General features: G+C 33.8%; 3 protein-coding genes, 1 non-coding gene and 1 pseudogene across 5 annotated transcripts in view; 2 read left to right on the top strand and 3 right to left on the bottom strand.

Annotated features, from left to right (window-relative positions):
• The first annotated feature begins 6,718 nt into the window (after positions 1 to 6,718).
• On the top strand, positions 6,719 to 7,392 carry LOC143612810 (uncharacterized). The gene is made up of 2 exons (XM_077086710.1): positions 6,719 to 7,019; positions 7,181 to 7,392. Exons 1-2 carry the CDS (start codon positions 6,719 to 6,721, stop codon positions 7,255 to 7,257), a joined length of 378 nt encoding a protein of 125 aa, XP_076942825.1. The 3' UTR covers positions 7,258 to 7,392.
• Positions 7,393 to 9,919: 2,527 nt separating this feature from the next.
• Positions 9,920 to 12,466, top strand: LOC143612816 (uncharacterized). Its single transcript, XM_077086713.1, has 8 exons — positions 9,920 to 10,209; positions 10,497 to 10,574; positions 10,662 to 10,797; positions 11,434 to 11,596; positions 11,660 to 11,788; positions 11,868 to 12,062; positions 12,131 to 12,253; positions 12,337 to 12,466. Exons 1-8 carry the CDS (start codon positions 9,960 to 9,962, stop codon positions 12,448 to 12,450), a joined length of 1,188 nt encoding a protein of 395 aa, XP_076942828.1. The 5' UTR covers positions 9,920 to 9,959; the 3' UTR covers positions 12,451 to 12,466.
• Positions 12,467 to 16,039: 3,573 nt separating this feature from the next.
• On the bottom strand, positions 16,040 to 16,111 carry TRNAQ-UUG (transfer RNA glutamine (anticodon UUG)). Its single transcript has one exon. It is a non-coding gene; the product is annotated as a tRNA-Gln (tRNA).
• Positions 16,112 to 16,466: 355 nt separating this feature from the next.
• Positions 16,467 to 18,209, bottom strand: LOC143612806 (UDP-glycosyltransferase 13-like). The gene is made up of 2 exons (XM_077086707.1): positions 17,171 to 18,209; positions 16,467 to 16,856 (listed from the first exon to the last, which is right to left on the bottom strand). The coding sequence occupies exons 1-2, from the start codon at positions 18,207 to 18,209 to the stop codon at positions 16,468 to 16,470; spliced, it is 1,428 nt and encodes a 475-aa protein (XP_076942822.1). The 3' UTR covers position 16,467.
• Positions 18,210 to 20,154: 1,945 nt separating this feature from the next.
• Positions 20,155 to 20,162, bottom strand: part of LOC143612812 (UDP-glycosyltransferase 13-like) — a 28,710-nt pseudogene continuing 28,702 nt past the window's right edge. Inside the window, exon 2 of the transcript XR_013149998.1 lies at positions 20,155 to 20,162. This exon is cut by the window's right edge and continues 470 nt beyond it. The product of XR_013149998.1 is annotated as a UDP-glycosyltransferase 13-like (transcript).

Raw genomic sequence — 20,162 nt, 5'->3', positions numbered from 1 at the left:
TAATAATAATAATAATAAGCAATTATTATTATTATTATTATTATTATTATTATTATTATTATATTTGCTTGAAATAGTTTATGACGTTAGCAGCTTATATTTTAACTTTTTAAAAACGACGTCTTTTTTGTTGTGTGTTTAGATAATCGCATTCTTCAATTTGGAGAGTCATGTTGTTTCCCTCTTGTCAGATCATATTGTCTTAAATTTTAACCATGTTCACGCTGGCATTAGAGTTTGGTTTGGGCGTTTCTCAGGAATTAATTTATTTAGAATTAGTTTGTTTATGTTTAATCAGGCCAAGAAATCTACAAAAGAAAATGTTTAGTAATTTAGCAATTAGTTTATTTTACATTTAATTGAGCTAGAAATATGAAAACATTGTCTGTTTATGGAATTACTTTGTTTATGTTTAACTAAGCCAGAAACATTAAAGGAAAAAAAAGGTTAAATCAGACCCATTTTTAATAACTTGTCTTCGGCATTTGAAATATTAGAGACGCTCCTAAAATAAGATTTTATACTGATTGTTTAAGATGGTATGTCGTTATATAGATCGTCTAATTTAACCAAAATTGGCTGTTGTGACATTGATGTAGTGTGTTAGAAGTTATATAACCAAGGTTTATACTAATTTGTGTAAAAATAAATTAAGATTTCACACAGCTATTAATATACGAATCATTATTTAAGATATTCTTAAAAGAGTTTTTTAATGTATACAACTTTTATAAGATTGGCTAATGTGATAAAGGTACAGTGTGTCGTAAATTAGTTTACATGTATGCCAAATGAGTGGTGTATTTTCAAAAAAGTTACTTATTTTAGGAATTTGGGGGAGAAAAAGGAATGTTTGATCTTTTGGTGTCATTTTTAGGTAATGTTATAAATATATAAATACTAAAATCGTGTTACTATAAAAGAACTTGTTTTGAATTCTATAAAAGAACTCATTGTCATTTTTATTTAATATATGAAGAATAAAGTTGCAAAAAAAATAAATAAATAAAAAATTATGTGTTTGATTATTTGAAAGAGATAGTACAATTAGTAATAGCATTCATAAAGTGGAATAAATTGTTGTGTAGATACGATTATCCCGTTTAATATATAGGTTTTTTTATTGAACGAGTAAATGTGACAGTTTAATATATAAGTGATATTTAATGGGTGCCATTGTTATTTATTCAAATGCATGTTCTCAAATGAAACAAGTTTCCATACATAATTACATATTACATTTGACGACCCACGTGGCATGATATACGTATTTGCTGGCGTATTACTTATTTAAGCGACTACTTTAACCGTAATTCTCTTTTTGTATGTAAAGTTTGACCACCGAGTGAAGAATGACGTGTGCGAATCACATGTTAACGATTATTCAACAGGTGTCATATCAATGCAAGTGTTCTAACACATATGTAATAACTCATTGATTAATTGAGAAAAAAAATTTAATGACAGTGGTAAAATACGAGTCTTGTTTCTTAATTGGCATGGTTTGATATAATTATGGAAATCATGTGTCTACAAACATATAAAGTTAGCAATAAAAAGTTATTTTCTACACTAATATTTCTAAGCTCGAAGAACATTACCGAGTATTTAACAAAGTAAACTATTTATTGAATCTAAACTATTTCTTTTAAACTAGTAGTCATTCATATTATCAGAGATTAACATTTAAAATTGGCCCAACTTTCAATAATGCATATTTATTTAATCAAGAAAGACCAAGGTTCATTTGAGTCATTCTTTCTCATTTGTCACGTATGTGTCACGTCAGTTTTTCCTCCATCATTCAACATCATCCTTCATCCAGGAGTATAGATCATTATCCTCATTCTCCATTATTCTCTATTTCTATTTTTTTTTTATTTAATACAATTTTTATATATATTATTTAATCATTAACAACTAAACTCAAACTAGTACATTAAAAAAATATTATGAAACAAACTAAAAATTATATATATAAAAAAAAATAATAACTATTTTTCATTGTTGGAAAGAGGTGATAACGACCATATATATTCAACCAAGTCTGAACGTAGCGCATCATGTGTATCTTCATTTTTCAAAGCCAATCGGTTATACTCTCTTTGTGTTTCGTCAACCGTTGATATTGGGTGTTGTCTTCATCCTCGTTGTACTCGCAAATCACTCTTACCTCATCTTCAATAATCATGTTATACAAAATACATATTGCATACATCATCCGTCTATTTTATTTTGGCACAATTTCTCATGTCGTCGGATGAAAAAGAAAAAAATCATGTTGAAATGAGTTTGTTAAAATGTTTTGAGATTGGTTTAGTATATATGTATGCATTTATAATATAAATAAAATAATTTTTATTTAAAAAAATCTAACCGTTGACAACAGTCAAAAAGAGATGGAGAGAGGAGAACGAGCTGTGTGACCCTCCTCAGCCAGCTTAGGTCACGCGTGAGGGGGTGGGGGTGATGTTTTCCGGGGTCTCACGCAAGTGACGAGGATGCCACGTATGACTCCTCACTGGTCCAAAGTGGTGTATACCCACCGGTCTTATTTGATAAACAACTAATATAAACACTTTGTATTGTGACAGGGTGTAAAACCATTTATTTAAACTTTAAACTAATTTAAAAATAAAAATAATTAGAAGTTTGGTGAATAAGTGTTTTACTCCTCTATAGAGCATATCAGTATAATGTTGACTTTCTTGTGAACCGGCCACAAAGAAACCCTCCTGAAGATGATGAATAGCCAATTTACTCTTCTAGCTAGAACCATACTATTTTTATTTTGTTCAATGATTTTAATTATGTAAGTTATTAAATATGATGATATGAAACACTTTTTTTAGTTACTTTACTTATGTTTTTTTATATATTAACTTTCTATAAACGAGCCGGAAAACCAAACCGGCAAAAAGCCAAAAACACAACACCCCTCCCCACAAGCCGAGGAGGAGACTCATCACGCAAGCTTACAAAAAGTTGAAATTGCACCACTTAAATTTGGATCTATATTTAAACCACAAAAAACCCAAAAAGATTTAATATCACCTATAATGTCTTTGATCTTGACCTCTTTTCCTTGAACTATTCTTTCATTCCTAGCTTTCCGAATCCTCCAACACGTAATAATCACAATCCCTTGAAAAAGAAATCTTCTCCCGTTCTCCAAAGCCCGAACGGTTATAGATCTCGAACAAATCTTTCAACAAGAAGGCATACATGATAGGGACTTAACACCACGAGCTCACAAAATTCCACACGATTGAAGCCACCGAGCACCCAAAAACACATGATCAACCGACTCAATTCCCAAGTCACAAAGCCCACAACATCAAGACGGAACCCGAATTTACTTATGTTATATTTAAAAGTTGTATTTTAAAAATTAAAAGTTATTTTAATACAATAAAAACTAATCATAATGTATATTTTATGCAATAAAAAATTAGTCTGGTATAGTTGTCAATGAGAATGGAAATTTTAGTTGGGTTGACCACGTCTTATTAAGACTATTTTGGATGTACAATTCAATTTCAGTGGTCATATTTCATCACAGTTGGAAAATGCAGTTTTATGTTTGGGGCAGTAGTATAAGTGATAAGGAGTAATAACTCATATCACGGAATGAAACTTTGCGTAAAGTTTTACTACTATTAATGGGTGGCTTTGTGATTTTTTATGGGCACAGACATCCCAGATAATTCAGTCTTTTGGTTTTCATTATCCGCATGTGGCTTTTTTTCTTAGGTGCTCATTTTGTATGACAACATAGTCTGGCCAGAGTGAGACATCTGAACTCTCAAATTTTAGAGAGTACGGTACTCTATATACAAGAAATTTGTTGCTCTAAGAGAGAAATTATATTTCTAATAAAAAATTGGGTTGGGTTGGGTTGAGAATTAGGGGTTTGCAAGATACCGAAAAACCAATCCGAATGTTTTAGTAAAAACCAAACTAACGATTTGGTTTTGGTTTTGCATGTAATAAAAACCGAAAAAACCAAACCGAACCGAATTCCTAAATTTTTGTTTTTTTATATTTTATATTAAATAATTTATAAGAATTTAACAAATACGTAACTCAAATACTTTCGATGCATTGTATAATAGTCTATTATTTTTCAATAAACTTTATTTTCGAACTAAATTTTTCAAGATCAAACGATAAAAACCGAAATCTAAACGAAAGCAAAAAAACTAAAACCGAACGATTTCAAATACTACAAAAACCGAAGTTTTGATTATCGATTCGGTTTTAACCAAAAACCACAACGAACTATACCACGCACACTCCTATTGAACCAAAAACATACAGTAAAAATATAAAAACAAACGTGGCACCCCTTGTGGGAATATAATATTATAATGTAACACGATTTATCTACGTAACAATTGCAGACTCATCTCTCTCAAATCACTCCTCGATTACTGAATCATCGTTTGGTAAGTTTTATATTAATTTGATTTAACAATTTACTGTTGTCTATCCTAAATTTGCGTGATAGTGGTGTAGATTATTTAACTTCCTTAGTACAGGGGTGCAAACGAGCTGAACCGAGCCCGAGCTCGACCAGCTCGTTTAATTTATACAGAGCTTGAGCTCCGCTTGTTTCGTAGTTTTTCAAGCTCGAGCTCAGTTAGTTTAATATTTATTAATTAACTTTTAATATGTTTATAATTATATTTGTGGATTTATTTTCATTATAACTTTATATATATAATACAATATGTTATTTAGTTATGTGTTTTTATAAACTTATATATATTAATTAATAATTATTAAATATACATGTATATATTAGTATATTCATTTATAAAAATATATATATAATTTACAAGCTTGTTTAGGCTCGCAAGCCGGCTCGAGCTCGATAAGTGAAGCTCGGGCCCGGGCTCATTTATTAAACGAGTTTTCTTTTAGGCTTGAGCTCAGGCTCGATCGAGCTTTTTCACGAGCCGATCTCGAGCGTTTGCACCCCTACCTTAGTATATCTTATGTGTTGCAGAACTCGCTAGTAGCTAGTTGGGCGGTAAGGTAGACTGGAAATATTTATATATAATTTTATTATATACACAATAATACACGTATACATTTTTATATGTAATTTTTATATATACACACTTTTTTTATGTATATATACGGAGAATCGCCAGAAAGTTGGTTGGAAACTGTCTGAATTAAGGACCGACTACCAATTTTCTTGTCGATTACCCAAAAATTAGTTAGTCACAGGCAGTGGCGGAGCTTGGACTAAGATACCTGCACCCCCCCCACCCTCAAAATGTATGCAAGGTTTCACAAACAAGGGGGGCGGGGCTCAAATTTTTGACCGAAAACGGCTAAATTTACACTACGTATAAAAAATTTCGGACGAAAACGGGTAAATTTACACTACTGCGCAACAAAACAGAGGGGCCGGGCCCATTATCGGCCCTATGTAAGCTTCGTCAATGGTCACAGGCCGACTAGCAAAAAGTAGTTATGTAAACTTTAGGAGATGGTGTTACTAAGAGACATCAGGTTAACTGCAAGTGAAAATTGTTACTTTGATGGGGGGTGTTTATTGCAGAACACTGGCTCGGCTCGTTTGAATCCGAGCTTACTTTTTGAATAGGTAAAACTTTAATGTATTAGTCTAAATCCTAATGGTTTAGTTGTGTATGCTTTATCATGAATATATGACATTGGGTAAATATATCCATGGTAATACGAAAATGTAAGAATTTGATCGGTGATAGGTGTCGAATAATGAATTTTGATGTCACTTGTCATCGATGAAATATGTTATTTAGGAAAAAAAGCAACTGACACATGCAAAAGGCATATTGATCCGATCAACCAGTTGGTACGACCTATGCGATCTAAAACCATTGCTTGTGTTGTTTTCATGTATATATGTGTGTGCATGTTTGCCTGCCTGCGTGCTTGTCTGTGTTTGTTTTGTATTTTAGACATCACGCCCTGGTTGTGGTGCGCGCATATAATGTATATATGTGTGGGCCCTCGGTGGGTTAAAGTGAAATTGCACTAATTTTGACATTATTTTATTAATCTCGTGAAGATAACGTTAAAAATGTCGGAAGGTTAATCAGCCATCATGTGGTGGCGTTGATAGCCGATAGACAAGGGTACATGCACCAATTGGCGGTGTCCCGATGGTTGAGTGCTAGGCGCTATTTTTAGGCAAGGCAATCATTTAGCGACTCTAAATAGGAAAGGCGCAATTCTAGGGGTAATTTCTGTTTTTTTTTAAATTTCTATGATTATTCACTATCTGATTCATAATAATTACCTAACAAAGGGGAATTTACTTAATTTAATTCTATCTATTTATATAATCATTGACTATTCTAGATGATAATTGCTTATTGAATTTTGTTATTGCTTAATAATTAGTTTTTTAATTTGCTTTGCTGAATTCCCATTTTTTGATTTATGTTTACTGTTATATGATTGAAGCTTTAAAAACTAAATTTTAAAGGTGGACATCACTTAGTCGGTGACTGCGTAATTTATGTATGCTATGATGCTTTTAAACTTTAATTTGCTTTTGGTATTGAATATTTTTTGGTGTTGGAACTATGCTATTCAAGTTTTGGAATTTTCAAAGTGCGTTGTTTTTTTCTCGGGCCCTCGCTTTTTTTGCGCCTAGGCCCTAGGCAAGTCCTATGCACCTTGAGTGCGCCTAGCGCATTTGATAACTATGGTTTATATGCTATATTGTTGTTTGTTGAAAACAGGTGATATGGCGTCTAGACGGAACATTAAATACACTCGCCTTGCTGTCGATGAAGACGACGTTGGTACAGAAGGCACATTTGACCCGAGGTTTGAAATGTCAGCCGAAACATTTGATAAAATCCCATGGAAATCCATTGCACTTGCGCTTTTCCTTCTCGTGTTTGGATGTGTACTTCTACTCCTTTCATTATTCATCTTCACGGGTCACATGGACGGTGACAGATCACAACTATACGGCCTGTTTGGACTCGGTACACTCACCTTCCTTCCAGGTATTTTAATAATACTAGGATTTAGGACCCTGCGCTTCGTGACAGGACCGTTAAATAGAACAAAAAACATAACTAATAAAATATTAAAATATTTTAGTTAGTTGAAATAAAAAATAAAATGAAGGAAATAGAAACATTTCTGATAATGATGATTTGTGTAGGGTTCTACGAGACGCGGATTGCATATTATTCATGGAGGGGTGCAAAAGGGTACCGATTTGCAGCCATCCCTAGCTAGTAAGTGTCATACCGTCTTTTAATGTTTAACCGTATACATGTAATATGTCACGTTTCCAAGTTATGTACAAGTTTCACATCGTGCTAGATATTTGAACAGCGGGCCGATTTTACTAAATAAATTTCGAGTTTTTTAATATTGTTTTAATGCTTTGGAAAAACATTTGAACTCTTCAAATGGTATTACTGTATTAGTTAAAATGTTATTTGGGCCGTTAGCATAAGTAACTGACAATGCCGATAAAGTTTTGCAATGTAATTGTTCGGACCCAAGTAACACGACCCGTTATCTAACCGGGCTTGTTTTCGGCCCCTTCTGATGATTACATGGTGATAACTGATGACCATCTGTTCTAACTTCTAAGTTTGAAGCGGGTAACACTCGTGATCATTTAACTGGATGACATTAAGTTTTTTAGTTAAGCGTATGCTGAAATGACAAAAATACCAATACCCATAATATATAAATATTATAAAGATCAAGATCTTGAATTTGATGTACATCAGTGTTTTGAATTTGTGTTTGTAAGGCTTTCGCCGAAGTTCTCGTTTTTCGAGTTAAATACGCCACCTACATTTCTAGATATGTTGTAACAGAACTTTGTGAGTGTATTGTGGGGGTTAATTGTGACTATGATTGTGAATTCCTAACTTGATTACTCTAAATTGTAAAGAGTTTACATCACAGAGATGGTCGCCGACGGTTTTGGTTACTGAAAAAGATGAAAGTGTAAACAGTTGAGTGGCCGGGCCTGAGGTCTATTTTATTATTTAATGTTATATTTGTTTATTATTTAATAATGTGTGACATTCGTTAAATATTGTCACTTTAAATTTTGTCTTGTGTATTTGGGCAATCGGTTGCACCCGGCATGTTCCGCCGCCTTTGGTCGGGGTGTAACATAATGAGTGTATAAAAGTAATTTCATACACACTTAATCGGAAAAACTAACGACCATCCACACTAGGGAGCACCGATGTTACCTGCATCAAAGTATCAGGGAAAATGCATGTAGTTCTTCAAAGTTAAGGACCAAACGTGAAATCCGTGCAACCCACAGGGAGCATCCGTGTAATTAACTCAAAAGTAAAATAGTCTTTTAGAATGTTTTGGATATGAAAACAACCCCACTTAGGCCATTTGTAGTGAGCGATTTTTGAAGGGAACAATGCTCCCTGGCGATAAATGGGGCGATTAGGGGGGGGGGGTTATTATTTGTCGCCGATTTGTGTTTTGTTTTTATTATTATTATTATATTGTGTGTGTGATATATATATATTGTGTGTGTGTGTATGGCTACAACACCATTACACCTCTAAAATAAAAACCCACTGTTTATAACACAAAACGCTCCAATTTATAACTCCTCTACTACACATAGCGTTCGCTCATATACATTATCTACCTTGGATTAAATTCCAAACAAATGAATAGTAAACACGTTAAAAACTTATATTGAGTCTTGAGCTCAATTAATTGTCAAATAATAGTTCCACACATTTTCCAAGAGGTTGACTTGATGAGTTGATACTTCATATAGAGTTTTTTTTTTGTTTTTTTTGAAGAGATTATGATCACTATTGTAAGTTAACTAAGTTAGCAACATTTATTTCTATTTAATTTCATTATATGATAGTTTATAAATGTTTATTGAAAAGAAAAAAAAAAGAACTATGATAGTTTATTGTATAAAACCATAAATTCATTTTTCTTATCAAACAAATTTTAATCAATGCATGTATCCTAGACGACTAGACGCGACCTAGTGTTCTCCATATACACACATGAACGAGAACACACGCTATACAACATGATTGTAACCGTTATGAATCAGACAAGACAAACATTTGGATAAACGTTAATGAGACTCGAGTATAAAAGTTCTTCTAAAATATCACAAATAAACCTTTATTTATAACTAAAATACGTAATGAATAAAAACAAGGAAAAACTAATAATAATAAAACTTTATCTATGGTTCTTTTAGGAGTTATGAACTAATTTTTATTCACATTCTCATCCCGAAGCGGATGTAATTCTGAAATGAGTTCAGCGGGTCGTGCACAGTAAGTCACCGACGATGAAGAACCCGTAACTTTGTTTTCAGCAGGGTCGGTTTTGTCATTCAAAAGGGGTAGCGGCACAACCTTTTGTCTTCCTATCTGTCTCTTTATTGTAATTAAATCATCTTTTTATTAATAAAGTAACGAGACATTATAATTCTAAAATAATAATAATAATAAAATAAATAAATAAAATAACATATATTTTCATAACATTTAACCCTGAATATATTTTCTTTCAAGTTATACACACCCATACTATGAATTCAACTCCATTGAATGAGGGTCTTATTTAACCACATTTGAATAAGTGGAGGACTGGAAGTTGAAAATTTAAGTTAAAGCATAATATATATTACTTTGTTATAAGTGTAGTGAATTCAACTTTATATCTTTTATTATGTAAGTTAACAGTTGTTAAGTTGTAAGTGTTTATTTTTTTTTAAATAATATTGGTGTCAATATCATTTGACATGCATTCTTGTTTGATTCTGTTGACAGCAATTTCTTGTTATTATCACTTATTAGTGTATGAATTATGATCATAACAAACCACTTTATTACATTAGTCATTAATTTTATATAATTTTTATGGATAAATTTTTGATCATTTTGTTGGTTGATTAGGGAAGGTAAATAATGGGAAATTGCGCAGCGTATCGGTTTGAAACGATAAATGCTAGGAAACCGATACATGTTTGTGGTCGAAAGATAATTTGTAGGCATGAAAACTCAAAGAAGAAGAAAAGTGTTGGTGTTAGTGAGATTGTTAACAAAACAATCACTTGTACACGAAGCGCGGAGTCAGATGAATCTTGGTTTGATTCCGTTAGCAAACTTGAAGAATCAGACTCAGATGATGATGATGATTTTAGTAGTTTGGATGGAGGTAATTTGTAAAACATGTTTACTTTTCGGGTTAAATAATATTTATAGATTTATTTTGTTTTAATGCGTTTGGATCAGATACAAATGACGTTTATCATGAAAAGTGTACAAATAACTAGAGTATTATTATTAAACTATATTATTTTTTATAAATTAATTACTCTAGTTATTTGTATGTTTAGTATGTAAATTTTATCTGGACTGGATCCCACCACTTGTTTTAATATTATGCATGATATGGACAAGTTATTAAGTATGATACATACCATGAAACTTATTTGAAAACAGATAACTGCAACTTGAGCAAGATTCTAGACTGTCATCATGGGAGCTTGAATGGTATAAAAGATGATGTTGTCATCATAGGTAGGTTGTTTCAAGTGATAGATCCAAATTTATTATTGTTGTTGTTGTTGTTGTTGCTGCTGCTGCTGGTGGTGGTGGATTATGCAGAATCTTCTAGAAACTTCTTTTATCGGCCCCGAGCAGGACTCTTGATCCCGTGCTGTACAGATGAGAAACCGACTCCTGGTAGCTGGTCTGCAATCGACCCTTCATGCTTCACTCTTCGTAGTGAATCGTTTTTTAAGTATGTTACTAACCTATCTTACCATTTTTATTAAACACTATTTACATACGACATAAGCCAAATGGCGAACTCGATAAAAAAGTAAAAATAAATTTTTAATAAAAACTATCAAGTTTCAAACGAAAACTATAGATGGTCAAAGTCAAACTGCCACACAAAAGTCAAACTTTCCAAGTTTAATCAGCTACGACAAAAAGTCAAACTTGGTCAAAGTTACCGATACACATCATTTTAATCACGTAATGGGAAATATTACCAGTTAAGATTTTTAAAAGTTGGTCAAAACGAAAATTTGACTTCGGTTCGTTATCTGTTTTTTAAGTATGTTACTGACCTAACTTACCATTTATTAAATACTAGTTACATACGACATAAACCCAATGGCGAACTCGATAAGAAAGTAAAAATAAATTTTTAATAAAAACTATTTAGTTTCAACAGAAAACTGTGTATGGTTAAAGTCAAACCTGGTCAAAGTCAATCTGTCACGTAAAAAGTCAAACTTGGTCAAAGTTACCTACACATCCGCTGTCAAGTCATCATTTTAACCACTTAACGGGCCAGATTACCTTAACTCACGATTTTCGAAAGTTGGTCAAAATGATATTTTGACTTCGGTTCGTTATGCATTCGCAGAGACAAGAAAAAAAGCCCAGCCCCAAGTTATAGTCTTTATACTCCATTTGGTGTTGACCTCTTTAAGTGCCCAAGAAAAGCCAACCACATTGGTCAACACATTGAGCTTCCTAATTTAAAAGCAGATGGCATATTACCTCCTCTCCTCATTGTCAATATTCAGGTTTCGGGCATTTTTTTTTTTTTTTTTACGACTACTTATAACATGTTTATATGGTTGTTACAGTTGCCAACATATCCAACTCCTATGTTTCATGATAACAATGACGGTGAGGGTTTAAGCCTTGTTTTATATTTCAAACTCTCCGAAACAAACGACAAAGACATATCTCCTCAATTTCAGGAGTTGATGCAGGTACTAAAGATTATATATTTCTTATTATTTTTTAGATTTAATATTTATATTTTAAGGTTTCTTAATGTTGGATATCCAGAGTTTAGTTCGAAACGAAATGGAAAAAGTCAACGGGTTCAAGAAAGACGCGGTTGTACCTTTTAGAGACAGGCTAAAGATCATGGTTGGTGTGGTCAACCCTGTTGACCTTGCTTCGAATAATACCGAAAAGAAACTATTATACGCTTATAACGAAAAACCCGTTCTTTCACGCCCTCAACATAAATTTTGTCAGGTACCCATTTTACAAATTTGTATATTTATTTGCATGATAAAAGTTTTTTGACTTTTATTTGTCAGCAGGGTCAAAACTACTTTGAAGTTGACCTTGACATTCATCAGTTTAGTTACATTGCAAGGAAAGGTTTAGAAGTGTTTCTAGATCGCCTTAAAAACGGAATATTGAACTTGGGCCTCACAATTCAGGTACAAAAAATAGTTTTTTTTTTATGTGAAAATAAATGACATAATATGATTAAAAAATGTGTTTATTTTGGAAATATGATTAGGCTCAAAAGCCAGAAGACTTACCAGAGAAAGTGTTATGCTGTTTGAGATTAAACAAGATTGACTTTGTGAACCATGGTCAAATACCTACATTAATGACCATGAATGGAGATTAACTTCCTCTGACTTTTTGACTTTTTGACTTTTGTTGTTTCTTCATCAGCATTGTTAACCAAGTGGAAAAAGTACATAGGAGATAAAGATCATGTTTTTTTTGGCTATATAAATGACTAAATGTCAATAAAACTAGGTAACTGACTATGGTTGACATTTTTTTTTGTCATTTGTTTGTAACTTTGTTACACTACATATCTTTGTATTTGACATTTTCAAATGAGTAATAGACTTTATTAACTAAATTTTTAGATAGCCGGTTTTTATTCTTCGATTATGCTCGTATGCGCATAAATAACCGAATTAAAGAAATCGAATCAACATTAAAACCAATCTCATATATTATCTTTGATCTTATATTTTATTTGATCAAAGATATAACCGGAAATTGCTTAAATCCACTTATGTTTAACGCTAGGCGGTTAACCGGACATCTTTTCCAATAGCTAAATCAACCAAATCATTTCTAACCGAAACCAACCTGTTATGGGATTCTATAAACCAAAGCAGTGGTTATAGTCTTATAGATACAAGTTTAGCCCATAATCAAACCGAACCGATCCGATCTATATGCGCTTCTAAAGTTTAACTAACATTCCCTTCCCTCATTTTTTTTCTGTGTATAATAATTAGAGGTGCAAACGAGTTGAACTGTTTGCGAGCTACTTGAGCTTGGATCGATAAGAGGCTCGAAAAGATCCTATCTTTTTTGAGCTCGAGCCATAAATAAAGTTTTTTTTAGTTATCAAGCCTGAGCTCAAGCCTTGCATGGGAAGCTCATTTTCTTGTGTATTTTTAAACTTTACCTCTTTTGGATTTCTATGTATTAATTTCACACCGCACAACCGAGCTAGGCTCGTTCACGAGCTAGACTCGAGCTGAGCTTAGGCTGTTTTAATTTCTTTCTCAAAATATATAAAAGGAATTAAAATTATATACATAACGACCCGAACCCGAGCTTGATAAAACAACTCATGACCCGACCTTTAGCTTTAGAAGAAGAGCTCGAAATGAGCCGGAGCTTAGGCTCGTTTAAGGTTTTTCTCAAAACAGATATAATGTTTTTTTTTAAAATATATAAGCTAATTAATAAATAATAAACAAACCGAGCCTTAAAGTTACACAAAACAAATATTTGTAGGAACCGGCTCTGGCTATGATCAACAAAGTCAAAACAGGGTCGGATATGAACCAGTTCTGGGTATAGTCGTGTAATTGACCGTGTAAAAGTGGAACCGGTTCCTACGTGTCCATGAAGAAACCCAATAGCAGGTCATACCTGCGGTTCAGCTTCCACATGGTAACCGATCTTAGAACCGGGTATTTTGTACACCTCTACCGAGCCCGAACTTTACAAAACAAGCATGGGCTCAGCTCAGCTTAGCTCATTTACATCATTCATAATAATAAGAGTGTGTTCCTCACGTGGATCATGGGCCTTGGCAATGAGCCCATAACATACAAGTAATAATATAAGTTAGGGTTTGAGTATATTTATATAAATGAAAGAAAGTGAGAATGAAATGAAAAATATGCTGCGCCATAGGCCGAGCGCTTATCCCGTAAACGAAGGGGTGGCGTGGTATTAACACGGAGAAAGTATACATCGTGATTGGCGTATATCAAATCAAATCGAAGCACGCACGAGCAATATACTACTACTGCTTGCTCGTGCGTGCTCGGGAATCCACGGCCGCTTTGTTGCTTTTGTTTTGCAACAAAGCGAATGGATTCCCTACATTTTATTATTATTATTTTATGATTTGAATTTATTTGACTGGAATTCTTGTGTTATTAAGTTTTGATTCCGATTTTATTTGTCTACGAGCAAAATAGGTATCGGTACCAAGTTTTGAGTTTTTGGCAGTACGGGTATTGGTATTTCCCGTATTTTATCTTTAATATCAGTACCTTACCGGTACTGAAATGAACATTTCGGTAGTGGTACCGAGAATTTTCAAGGTGAGATTAAGATTGGAAAAAAATAATTGTTTACGTTTTGAGCCTAAGCTCTAGCTTTGTGTTAGAAGCTTGTTTAGACTCGTTGAGTCTTAACCGGGGGCCGTTGCTTAGCAGTGTAAATATATGTTTTTTGTTTATAGTTTTTTATATGTATTTCACATGTACCCGTGTCTTTAAATTTTGAGTTTGTTCACCACGGTTTATGAAAATTTTTATATGTGTTGGGTCCGGCCACCGCCCACCATGATGTTTTTCGTCTAAATTGTGTGTTTTTAAGTTTTACCTTTTTGATTGGTGTACTACATGAGCCTTGTTTGTAAGGTTTTTTTTTTAAAAAAAGGTTATAAATGTGTATAAGTTAATTAATACACAATAAACGAGATGAACTCACACTTAAAAAAAATGCTCGAACGAGCCGGGCTTAAGCTTTTATAAGTAAAAATGAGCCGAGCTTGTGCTTGACTTGGCTTGTTTGCATTCATAAATTTGCGCTTCATCACAAACTTAAGAAATAGGACATATTTTTTGAACCATGTTAGATTCAGACCTTTAAGTAACAAATATTCAAGAATGACTATGGAATCATATTTAAAAATCACTAATCAAACTAATAACTGAACAAGGATCAACCTTCTGGTTATCAAGATTAACCAGTTCACCTACAAAAGCCCATTAGTAACATAATAAACATGATTTCTTGAAGGCATGGAATGAATATTGCCGATGTGATATACCTCAAAATGCGTCAATTGCCTGTCTAGGGATCCATTTTGCCTAACTTAAAACTGTTAACTGGACGACTTACTTTTAAGTTTGTTCGATTGAAACAACATATATCTCTTTAAATATTGTGCTAGTAAGTATGAATTAAATGACATGCGTCAAGATGACTTGTTATAGTTTTCGTGTTTTCGGTTATCCTGGATAGATCACTTTCAGATTAAAGTATTTCACTTATACATGAAAACAATAAGCAGATAAAATAGAAAGTTATCAAAGAACAAGAAGTTCTTTTCCACCTTTACCGATTGTCAGATGCTCGAGGATCCCTTGATAGCAACTGGCTTTATGTTTGATTTAACCAATTGAAGCATTTTGTTTTTAATAAATAGTATTATGAGCATAGTATATATCAGATTTTCGGTTTTATTATGAACTAAAAAAGAAGTGATAACAAGAACACCATCCAAAACCAAACTCATTTTGATTAATAATAAATCTAACTCAATTTGGTAGTACCAACTGATCCATCATGCACCAGATCAACTCGATCAAACTTTAGGACCACACCTTGATAATCGACTGACTAACAAGCAAACAAAAACACAATCAATTTCATCATTTAAGTTCATTTACGTCCATTCAGAAGTTAGAACATTACTGAATGAAGATAGACAAACACAAGCGTGCACAATACTTTTAAAGAACGGACATTAGCATGTTAATCTGTTTGCTTAAGTGTTCATGGTCACTCATGTTTTCGATTAAAGTTAAACAAACGAACACACACAAGGATGCATCTGTGTTTGTTCATTTAACTTTGAATCAAACTCTTGAAGATTCAACAATGCTAAAAGTTTATTTATTTTTCCAAAACAGACTAAAATAATAATAATAATAATAATAAAAAGGTCCTACCGGGAGTCGAACCCAGGTCGCTGGATTCAAAGTCCAGAGTGCTAACCACTACACCATAGAACCATTTGTTTTGTTGAACAATAATTAATATTATTATAGACTACCCACTGTTACTAGTATTTTTTGGGGTCTCAAAAACCAGTTTTCTTTGAGCATATTAAACCATAAAATTTAGAAACAATGTAGTTACATTGCATACTCTAGATGTATAACAGTTAACAGATCGATGAATACGAAACTCATAGTATCGTTGTTATTAATTTGAGTAGCGAATTTATAAACGAAGTCTTCATGCATAGAAACACAAATGATAACCTTTAGAATTTATTAAAAGAATGTAATACATAAGAAACTCGAAGTTCCCATTGTAATAATAACCCGCAACGATTGAAACCACTAGAATGAAATTACAAAAGTTTTTAGTGTTGAAGATTTGAAATGATCTCCCTCAACACCTTATCACAACTCCCTCCAACTTTAACGGCGCCCTTCGCTTCTTCCCTAAGTTTTCTCGCGTTTTCCCTTAACTTTGAATCCGTCATCACCGTTGTCACTTTCTCAGCAATCTCTTCACCTTTCACCACCTTCTCCCCCAACCACCCCCACCCTTTATCCCACACTCCTATTCCGACCGTCTCCACAACTCCAGCATTCACCTTCTGATCACCAATCTGTGGCCATGCCAACATCGGTACTCCTCTTGCCACCGCCTCCACCACAGAGTTCCACCCACAATGGCTTATGAAACACCCAATTGAAGGATGCGTTAGGATCTTCTCTTGATCCACCCATCCTTTCACCACCACCCCTTTTTAAAACAATTAAAACAATCAATATTAATAATTTTTTTTACATTAAAAGTAATTACGATAAACCTAACCAACTAATTATAACAATAATATTATAATAAGTTTATGTCACTGTGCACTTCAATCATCACCCAATTGCTAAATCAGCGTCACATCATCTCTCTCGTTTTTCATTTTTCATATGTAAATAGTATTATATGGACGTAAACGGACCAAAACCACATCGGACCCCACCCAATAATAACTAACAAACAAACTTAAAAACAAATAATAACTATAACAATAATAGATAATAAACTCGGTTAACTACCACCTCTGTCTTTGGTCCTTTGAATAAACGAATCTCCAACTAATTCTTCAACTTCTCCAATATCTTCTTTGTCTACAATCTTGGATTTCAACACCCACAAGAATTTGTACCCACTTCCCTCCAAACCCTTTCCTAACTCCGTTATCTGTTCTTTCAGCAACGCCGTTCTGTTTCCAAAGCTCACAAACACCACCGATTTCGGTGGCTGTTGATCGAGCCACAAAAGCGGTCTGGAATCCGCTACTTCTAAGCCGTGTGGTTCTAGCGGCCCGATTGGGAGAAAAGGAGGTAAATCTGGATTTAGTTTGCCACCATTAACTGCTTCAAGTGTTTCATGCTCAAATGCATGGAAAGTGTTGATTAAAATGCCTTTGGCTTTTCTTAAAGCCAAAGAGCTTGATACAACAGTGTTGGTGAATATGTGGTTTGGTATCAAGAATGGTGGTGGTATAGTGGAGGTTTCGAATGGAGCCAAACCCGGGATCAGAATCTGGTTCTGATCCCGGGTTTCGGCTATGTTTATGGAAGTTGTATGTGGTTGGATTAAAGACGGGAGGTGTGATACAAAAGAGGTGAATCTAGCCGAGGTGGTGGAGAGGATATAGTGTGGTAAGCCGAGATCATCCGCCACGTGGCATGCTCCTGCGCATGCCCCGATGTCGGAGATGATGGTGGAAAGTGGGGGTGACGTGGAAGATAAAAGTGGAGAGAGAAGATGAACAGATCGATTCATGGCTTCGTATTGGACGAAGAAAGGGTCCGTAGTGGTGGGGTCCGGAGGGGTGTATGGGATGATGTGGAAGTTTAGGGTGTTGATAGTGGGGTGTGAGATTAGGAATGTGGAAATGTGGGTGGACTTGGCGGTGGATAGTGGTGGTTGGGCGGTGATAAGAGTGACGTGGCAATTGTGGGACGCTAGCATGGCGGCTAGCAGGAGGATCGGTGTCAAGTGGCCCATTCCCGCACTCGGGAGTAGAGCGACATGTGGTGACAGTGGTGGTGGTGATGATAGTGGTAGTATGTAGTTTGTGGTTGTTGACATTTTTGTTGTTGGAAATATTTTGATATTTGTGCTCCTCTTGTAGCAAACAAAATTGATTAAAATTAAAAGAAATATTAAATTACAACTAAATTAAAAAAATATAGAGGAATAAAACAAAGACAAAAAACCAAACAAAAAAAACATGAAGAAACTAAAGGTGAGATCTATACCGACCACGTGGGGGGTGTGTGTGTGGGGGGGGGGGTTTGTTTCGTAGTAATAGATTGTAATTTTTTATTAAAAATAAGTTTGAAGTGAGATATAATGATAATGTAAACAAACTTCTAGTATTCTAAAATTTGAAGCGAACAAATAAAACTATAAAATTGACGAAATATGAAAAATTATAAGGGGTAAAAATAATTATAAGCTTATATTTATGTGTTTTGTCTATATATTAATATATTTGTTCATATATAACTATATATAAAATAAATTAAAAATATTCGATCCGAACCGAACCGAGCAGACCTTTGCTCGTTGCTTGGCTCGTTTACAAACCGAACCGAGCAGAGCGACTTGTTTTTAAATCGAGCAATAATACGAGCGAGCATTTTTCGAGCAATTTCCAAGCGAGGGATGAACGGTTTGTACGGCCCTGTTTACAGAGACTGGTAGGTCCCACAACTGAGTTTTATTAAAAAAAAAGTTGGTCATACTAGTAGTGGTAACTACACCATAGATGATAGAACCATTTGTGTTATGCAACAATAATTACTATCATTATTCAGTATACACTGTTAAGGTTTGGGCAGATTAAACCATATGATTTAGAAGCAATGTAGTTACATTGCATACTCATTAATGACTCAAATTTCATAAATGCAGAGCCTGATGAAATTGCAGTACATCACATGCAACTTAATGTGCAGATAGATGACAAAACATGGCATGCCGGCTCAGCTCGATTTTTGAACGAGTCGAGCTTGAGTTCGGGGTTGTCTCGGATCGTGGCTCGGCTCGTTTAGATTAAACCGTAAATTTTAATATATAATAATGATAATAATAACCTACCAAAATAAGGGAAAAAAAATATAAAAATAATACATATATTATGCCAATTGAGTTTTTAAAACATTATATAATAAAAGTACAAAAATAAAACATATAATGTTATAAATTCTGTAGTTATAAGTTTTATATAAATTGTTGTTAAAAATTGTACTTTTGTCGTTTATATACCAATGTCTGTAAAATAAATAAACAAATAAATAAACTTCTTTTAAAGGATTAATGAGCTTGAAATTGATTTTCAGCTCGATAAAGTTATCGAGCCAAGCTCAAGTCGGCTAGTTTAAGTTCGACCTCGAGCCCGAGCTCACTTAGCTGCGTATACTGCATGAGTGGAAGAGACGAGCAAGAAGAGAAAAACCCACAGTCAGTGGAAGAGAAAATCCATGATTGCGAGAAAAGAGAGAAAAATTGCATGGTCTATAAAAGTAGAGAGAATCGGGCTTTTCTACAAAAGTAACATGACGACGTTGAGGCATCCTTGACCTCTTTTAACGAGTTAAGTTTGGATTCAAACTCGAATTAAAAAAGAGAGAGAGAGAAAAATAATAACAAAAGACAGAGTCATTTACTTAGACCATCTACAACGCACCGCACTTAGCACATATGTGGCACCCACATGTGGGGCATGTGGCATTGAAGCATGTCTACACTCAGGCCAATGTTCTTGACTACGTGTGACATTCTTAGATTATTTAATTTTTTCTCTTTTATTTTTGTCTTGACAAAATATATAATTAAATAAAAAAAAGTTGGCATGCAAGAATGATGAGTATAGTAGTGTTTGATTAAAAATGTGTTTGGGTAAATATACCGATATGACATGCTGACTATGCATGTATGTGGGAAGAATGAGCTGTAGCGTTTGGGACATTCTTACAAATAACGGCGAATATATAAACAAAGTCTTCATACACTGAAATACATATGATAATTTATTAA

Source organism: Bidens hawaiensis, unplaced genomic scaffold (assembly GCF_021521415.1).
Source record: "Bidens hawaiensis isolate Kalapana, Puna unplaced genomic scaffold, B.hawaiensis_p1.1 tig00035560_1, whole genome shotgun sequence".
NCBI lineage: Eukaryota > Viridiplantae > Streptophyta > Magnoliopsida > Asterales > Asteraceae > Bidens > Bidens hawaiensis.
The sequence above is the reverse complement of the archived record's forward strand: the minus strand, read 5'-3'. Positions and strand labels throughout refer to the sequence as shown.